This window comes from Carassius gibelio, chromosome A4, assembly GCF_023724105.1.
Source record: "Carassius gibelio isolate Cgi1373 ecotype wild population from Czech Republic chromosome A4, carGib1.2-hapl.c, whole genome shotgun sequence".
Lineage (NCBI taxonomy): Eukaryota > Metazoa > Chordata > Actinopteri > Cypriniformes > Cyprinidae > Carassius > Carassius gibelio.
Genome location: NC_068374.1, coordinates 26364735 through 26372934, shown reverse-complemented (window position 1 = coordinate 26372934; position 8200 = coordinate 26364735). Strand labels below are relative to the sequence as shown.

General features: G+C 38.5%; 1 protein-coding gene across 1 annotated transcript; it reads right to left on the bottom strand.

Moving 5' to 3' along the window:
- Nucleotides 1-202: 202 nt before the first annotated feature.
- LOC127975163 (protein BTG1) lies at nucleotides 203-7338 on the bottom strand. The gene is made up of 2 exons (XM_052579000.1): nucleotides 6938-7338; nucleotides 203-3408 (listed from the first exon to the last, which is right to left on the bottom strand). The coding sequence occupies exons 1-2, from the start codon at nucleotides 7080-7082 to the stop codon at nucleotides 3005-3007; spliced, it is 549 nt and encodes a 182-aa protein (XP_052434960.1). The 5' UTR covers nucleotides 7083-7338; the 3' UTR covers nucleotides 203-3004.
- Nucleotides 7339-8200: the final 862 nt, after the last annotated feature.

Genomic DNA, 8200 nt, shown 5'->3' with positions numbered 1-8200 from the left:
AAGCAGCCAGGTCTGCAGGTCACCTGCAATACGTTTTTACTTTCAGATGTCACATAGACGTTTAGAAGTTTTCTTTAAGATGTTTATGAATGTATATAAAACTGAGACCTTAAAGACATCTATCAGATGTTTGTACACAGCAGACATGTGTGCTATCTGGGATGAGCATGTTTTGATAAAGAATCAGACCAGGTCCACGGGAAACCATTGCCAAGATAGGAAATCTTTTATTACAGAGAAAAAAAAAATTTTCTTCCAAAATATAGAAATCTGTACAACTTCCACACAATCAATTTACATGAACTGTACAAATTTACAGCAGTTCATCACAACATACCCAAGAATGAGGAAAAATAACGAACTCAAGATTTGTACAGACGAAAAAATAAAAAAGAAAAAAAATTCCCCTAATACAGACAGCTTTATCTTGGGTTGCTCAGAATTTTTTCTTTTTGTCTTAATTTAAAAAAGAAAGAAAGAAAGAAAAGATAAGAGGAGGAAAAAACAAGGAAAATCTATCAGCACAGAGCATGGAAACTGATATACATGTAATTTTCTTTTTTTTACCAAAACAACTTTGGTCCTCTCCAACACTTCCTAACACAATTGGCTTCACTTATGAAAGAGTAATTCATGTTAAAATATGAAATACAAAAAGGAACACATCTACACACAGCAAAATATCAATTATTGGCACTTCCCATATGTATGGTTATGTACTTACTCTACCGTATGTTGTACAATAACAATACATTCTAGAAATATGGAACCACCTCAGATGCGAAAGTGGCAATAACATGAATCACTTCTGAAATGACTGACAAAATTCCCAACTAAATCTTTCCCTTCTGTTTTTCACATTTTAACCTGCACATCCATAAGAGTTTTGATGAATGTCTGTGGACTGAGCTTGGCAATACATTCCAAATCGAGACACGTTCGGTCTCAAAAAGTCACATAACTTCAATGTTTAACCTATTAGTGCATTTCATGTGCGCTTGCCTCAGAGTAGACTTGAGTTCAGACTCACAAAGATACTTAAAACTTGTGTGCAAACGCTTACCGAACTGAAACGGAGAACGAAAATGGTTTGCTGATGTCATTTCAGTGGAGGTGGGGGTAAAGTAGTTTTTAGTAGTTTAAAAGCTGCAGATCTAAAGAGCACTCGATTTGTCTGTTCCAATTTGGTTACGATCACCAGAATGAGGTTAAAAAGCTTTAATATTAAAACAATCAGGCAAAGGGGGCTTCCTCTCAGAGTTCAAAGCATTCAGAATGGTGGGATGGCAAACTGAGTCCAAATTTCGAGGTTCGACCCGTACTTAAAATTTCAAATTAATTTAAAAACGCCTTTCCGACTCTCTAAAATAGGCCAAAACAACATAAAGGGACAGCAGTGCATCGACAACCCGCCGTAACCAATGGTCCTCTAGAGTCGAATGTATTAGCACACATTGGACTTATTATCAGCACCTTGTCTCTGCAGTTTAGCGGCTAAGGCAAGAGCAGTCCGTTGCACACATACAGGCACACAAAGCCTGCAATCAGCTTATTTCCGCACCTCGTGCCAATGTAAACAGAATCGGCCAGAACCAGGAGCACACCTTATGTCTCTTCCCGTCCCAACTCGTCCCTGTACGTAAGGCTCAGTAGGTTTTGGAGTGCGCTCGGTATGTATGCTGGCATAAAAACTCTCCTGCAGACTGCAAGAAGGGGGCCGGAGAGGATTGTAGCTGCCCTGATGTGAGGGTCCTACCCCCTCCTTTGACAGGCTTAGAGAGGGAGGTGATATGTTTTGACTGCGCACTCCTAGTTAAGACTGAGACCGGTGACGAAAGCTGGAAAGTGCGTCGGGAGACCCTCTGTAATAAGCGAGCATCACTGGCCCTGCGATTCTGCAAGAAGATGGGCAACATTGGTCCATTTTTTTGATGCCGTTTCTTGCTGGTCTGTTGTCTATTGCCATTTAATGGCTTTAAATTGAGTCTTACAGATAGAGAACTAATTTCTTTGTGCAGAGCGCAAACATAGAGAGAGCGAATTACCACAACTGAATGAGAAGGTACGTGTTGGACTGCAGCTGGGTCAAATCGAAATGTCATCCCACACAATCTAAAATGTCAAAGTGCATTCAACATCCTTTCTAAATCAAGCAGAAAGTAAAGACCGCATCTGCTCAAAGTAAAAAAAAACAACAACTTTGCTACATCTTTTATTTTGGTATGACGAGGGGTTTAAATAATTCAAATGTTTAGTCTGCATTCGATTTTTCTCTCTCTTTTTTATTAGAAATTACATTCGTCCAGGAGGGAGCCCCAGAAAAAGCTACAAGCATGAGAACCTTTGCATCACAATGCCATCAACGGCTAGCGCAGGTAACAGTATGACACAGGTATTCCACCGCGGCAGTGTACAGGACGGAGGCTGCTTGAAACTGGTTCATGTCGACCTGAAGCTCAAAATAAGGCCCATTGCATACCAGACAATGAGAAGAGTGACAAATGTGCCGCTTTGTGGTCCAAAAAATAGAAAGAAAAAAGGAGGCTTGTAAGCGGTTACTCAGGTCTGGCACAGCTGCCGGTGTGTCTGGGCTTTTAGCTCGACAGTGAACGGTGAAATGATAAAACAGGATTCTTTGACTAATTCCTTAACATTTTAGAGGGAGTTTGCGTTTATGCAATAACATAAACAGTGAAAGCGAAAGTGCAAAGTCAACATCGGCAGAAGATGGTGGAAAAAGCACCCCAAGGACCGCCGACACGGGAGTAGGCAAGTCTATGTGAGCTGGGGGGCCGGGCGATGTTTCAGGTCTTCATTAGCTGCCCCAGGGTCAAGCCTCTGGTAGATCCAACACAACAACAGAACAGACAACCAAACGAGTGAAAATTAAACCTACGAGGTTTCCATCACCTGGATGATAGGACACATCCTGTTTTTTTTTCTTCTTCTTCTCCTCCTCCTCCTTTCTCTTTTTTATTTTTAAAAAATGACTTCTGTGACCAATTTAGCTGGACACAGTCATCAGGTAAGGTTTGGTGGAGCTGGTGCGGCCCATAACCAGAAGTTCCTCCTTGCAGCTGATGTGACTGTCCACCATCGGGGATACCTGGGTGACAGAAGAGGCGGGGTTGCTGTTTCCAGTGGTGATGCTGGGGTTTCCGTTGGTGCTGGGGTGGGACTCATAGAGCACACAAATCGAGCCGTCCTCTCCGATGCGGTAGGACACTTCAAATGGGTCGACCCACAATGTCAGCTCACTGGGAAGCAGCAGGTAGAGTTGCTGGATGCTCAGGCCAATGCGCTGGCCGGCCTGTCCCACCAGAGGGTCCATCTTGTGGTTGATGCGTATGCATCGATACCCAGAACCTTTGTTGGGACGGTCTGGGAACCAGTGGTGCTTGTATTGCTCTGAAAGAGAGAGATGGAGCTGCTTTTGTAATCTTGCATATATGAAATAATAAATAAAATGCATTGACAAATAGAACAACAACAAAAAACAAAAAAGAGCAGACAACACATATAATAACATTATCATATAACATATAATAAAACTCATTTGTTTGACTGAAATGCTGTTTTTTTACTCTGTTATAGATGCACAGATATTACAATTTTGGATGAAAATCACGGCCAGTATTACGGTCCTGTTAGTTTTTTTTGTTCTTAAAAACCATTTGAACGATTAAATTAAAATTATTAATTGTAATGTACATTAGAAGACGTTAATTTTAAGATCTGTTAAAAAAGATGTTATCGAAGAACACTATTATCAAGTTTCATACTTGATATAAAATATAAAAGCAAATACACTTAACTCCGCTGAGGATGCACAGATATTAAAACTGGCTGAAAAGATTATACTAATATGTATGTCATATAGTCATCATAAAAAAATCTGTCAGTTTGTCTCAGTCATTTAAAATTAAATCAATTGTTTTAAATAGTCAATTATAATCTACATTAAATATTCATTTTTAATGTTTAAGTAGATTAGACTATAACTTTAGTATAATTAATTAGTGTAATTAAAAGCACACTATCATTAACTAAGTGCTTGCTAGATGTAAAATTAAATGGAAACGAACATGCATTTTTAAATATCCATTATCAACCAATAATATTCAGATATTGTTACTAATATTGGCAGATAGGTGACATGTCCAATAAACAAATATTACAATTTATGTAGTGGTTATATGCATCCTTGACTACACTAAAACAATGGATATAGTTTTTGAATCCATCAAAAAATTAATTTGTTATTCTAGCAATAAAAGGAAACGTGGATTAAATGCAAGGACAAACAATTATTGCATTTAGAAAGGAAAACAATAAATACTACTTATCTGCCCACACATACCATAATCATAAATTAATAAATTAAGCATGGTTTAAAAAAAGAAAATACAAATTTCGATAGTATGGCCTTGTATTGCAGCAAATGTAACAGTAGAAAAGGGGCGAGGGTCTACAAGGATGTTTTTCACAGTGTGAAATGATGGTTGGTAGAACGCAGATAAACAACCATTAACCATCTGTGTCAGAGGCCTACGTGACAGAGAGAGAGAGCGAGAGAGAGAATCATTTGATTACACAATCCCCTTTCTGACTCATAAAGTCTTCAAACACAACAAGACCAAAAGGGTGAAGTCCTGGCAGAGCATCTAGGGGGGAGGGACAATCCTCTTAAAGCCAAAGTGTCCCATTTAGGCAATATGATTTCATTATTTCGTGGTTCAAATGGATCAGCTTTGCTTTTTGCAAGTAGGTGATGTTTTTGGTCAATATCTTTTGGGATAATTCATTAATAATAGTGGCGACTCCAAACATCAAATCATGACTTTTCAAAAGTGCCAGGTTTACACCCTGCACAAAGGACTCGTCTTCCAAAAAGAAAAAGACTTCTCGCAAATGCGTTTTCGTTCCCTTCTGGCTCTATTGGGTGACAGGTGGAGAACAGGAGACAGAAGGATGGGTCTCAAGCCTCTTTGTGCGGCTCTGAAATAGGCCAGGCCCCCGCAGGCCACCTGTAAACTTAGATAATGCCGCCTGTGACGTGACGTCCCATTCTCCTGGAAAACCACCCACAACTCTGGACTGAGCCCAAACCGCAACAATGCACGTACTTCACATAAAAATGTTCAATGAAATGAAAATGTTGCCTGTCGTTGTCCAAATAGCCTTGTGGTGGCTGTATTATAAAGTCTTATTTGTGAAACAAGGCCTGCTGTGAGGTTAAAAATTAGGACAAATCCATGACAAACGTTTATTTAGTAATGTGATTAGAGAACAGGAAGCAGAAAAACTGATTTTCAGATTGATCTTACACAAGAACTGTTTTCAATGTGGCAATCCTTTCTCAAATGCACATTTTCATTGTGAAGAAGGAACTAACCCACTTTTTTTCTACCCTATGGGGATTATGAGCAGTCTTTGTTCTATTGTGTGGACATATGTTGGGCTGAGAAAGCTGGGAAGGGAAGGAAGGAGAAAAACTAAACACATCCTCTGCAACAGTAATGTGCGATGTGAAACTAGCACATCCTCCCTTCCACCACTGACGGCCATTTTGTCGGACTAGGGCCACCACTCCATTTGTTTACAAACAGCATTTAGTGACTGCCTGTTTCCATCAAAAAATGGGAACTATAATACTATACTATTTTATAATACTATAAATATATACATAATCATAAGTTGGATTGCTATTCAACTGCTTAACCACATATTTTTTATTCTAATTCATTGTTTTTGTTTTCTGAATCTGAACAAAGGGCCTAACAAAATGCTGGTCCATACAAAAAAATACGGAAAAAGATGGGTGGTTAAAACAAAACCAGGAAAGGACAACAACATTAAAAGAACAACGGAATAATAATTAATTGACTTCACTTCTGTCTTTACACCTTTTTTCTTTTATATGATTACATGCTTGGTTAGTAAAAAAACTAACAAAGTGTAGAGGCATGTGATGCAATTAAAAATGATTAAGTGACAATTGTATTTTAACACAAAACAGCTTAAACGCTATTTAGTTGTCTATTCAACTTGTGGCGGTCATTGCTAGTACGCTGTGTACTTACATGTTCATTATAATGATGCACAGGCACAGTGTGAATTACATGCACTATTACCCGTATGCAAAAGTGATGAAACATCAACCCTAGATCTGATATCTTAGACATTCAGACTTGCTGTGCATTACGTAATTTACTGCCTACACCATATGGCAAGCCATTTCAACATTCATTCCATAAAACCATTTAGCATCTAACTGAATTACTACCAATCAATTTAACTTTAATCACATTTTCTCAATTTCACTAGTAACATATGTAGAATAGGTACTAGCAACAGAAAAAAAAATAAAAAATAAAAAACAGTCAATATAAAACAGAAGAACAGGACAATAACATAACAATCAAGAAGATACTAGTATGTTAAGAATGAGTAATATTGACTTAATAAATGGAATAATTACTGGAATAATTGTTAATGAATAGTAGTCACTCTTAGAATAGTTAGTAGTTAGATAGCATTCACTACGTGTTGATATACATAATTGTAATGGGGAAAAAACGCTAGTTTTAAGGAATTACGGCTTGCCACTTGAAATCCATTTATTTTAAAATACATTAACAACCCGTCAGTTAACTGAACTTTTAATTACAAGATCATGTAAACGATCACATCTATAAATATCTATATATGTTGGCATTTTTTCGGTCTTCGTTTAGCGTCGCTGTTTTTGTCGAAAGGTTTCTACTGTTTATGTTTGTGCGCAACGCGTCCGCGCGCTTCCGCCTATGTGGCCAAGTACATTAGCTCGTAAACAAAGAGATCGATGTTTTCCCACATTTTTAACAAACAAACGATACACATAAATACAAAGTGGATATAACGAAGTTCATATTCTTCTGTAAATACGGATACTTACCTGCCAGGATGTCCTGTAGAGTCTGGTTGAACGTCTGGAGCTGTCTGTCGTTCATATGTCCTTTAATCCGCAGGAATCTCGACAGAAACCCGACGGCGGCGCTTATCTCTGGCTTCATCGTTCCTCGGGCACAGAGGGTATGCATTGAGAAGCTCCGTGCTCTGTATGGCCAATGCGCTTTTGTTTCCGTTTGCAAAATGATCCTTGTTTTTCGCGTGTTTTATTTCTCTGATGCCTATGCTGAGCATTTATTTGTCGAGGCAGGAAAAATTCGGAGAGTGCTACGTTTTCCAGGACGGTTCAGTGCTCTGACCTGGGTAGTTCCGTCCGAAAAGACACATAGAGGTGGATTCCAACCTCCTCCGTCACTGTCCTCCAGTAAAGTAGACCGTACCGAAAGCGAGCAGCGCTTATGTAATGCCCCCTCCGCTACCAGCAGCAACAACAACGGGCCAATCACGACGATGAGACGAAGTGACGTATACGCGGAGGAGTGGGCCCATTACGTCACAACTCTAGAAATAAACAGAGCATGTGAAAAAGAGGCTGGATGAAGGTTTTTAACCCTTTCATCAGAAAACCAACAACATTACACAGACTTCAGTGTCATGCACAGCATTGATATACAGACGTATAATAATAAGTGCTCGCGCTGTCATTTAAGAAATGTAGTTACTTCTGCATTCCGTATCCTCTGCACTGATATTTGGAATCTCCCACTCTCTTCAAGGGGAAGACCCGAGGTTTAGTGTACTATTAGTGGCTTTATAAACTCACACATGTACATCCCACACAACCACACGTTCCTGACCAAACAGAAGGTTTTTTTTTTTAAAGTAAGTTTGTTAGATAAGATTAAAAAAAAAAAAAATATATATATATATATATATATATATATATATATATATATATATATATATATATATATATATATGTATGTATGTATTAGGACTACAAGGAACACTCTGACCTAATTCTGTTGCTTTTTCTGTTGTGGCCAAAGGCAAATTACCTCTGAACTACCATGTGCTGACTCAAGGATCAACCTGACCTGTCCTGCGCACTTATTCAATTACCCTGTCATCTTGGTTGCTCCAATAGCTAATATCAGTATTAAAGTAAATAACCATTCCGAGATTGTTAGGTCTCAGGCATGGTCAACTCTTCGAATCTCTTTTTAACGTCAATGTCAAAAAAATATGTGCATGTCACTGTTTATTTGGCAGTATTTAGAAGGCACTTTTTGAACATTCTTCTCATTTA

Excerpts from the sequence above, each read along its gene's own strand:
- LOC127975163 (XM_052579000.1), bottom strand. The coding sequence starts at position 7,082 with ATGCATACCCTCTGTGCCCGAGGAACGATGAAGCCAGAGATAAGCGCC. Across the intron at positions 3,409-6,937 it reads TCTACAGGACATCCTGGCAG|AGCAATACAAGCACCACTGG; the intron begins GTAAGTATCCGT and ends TCTCTCTTTCAG.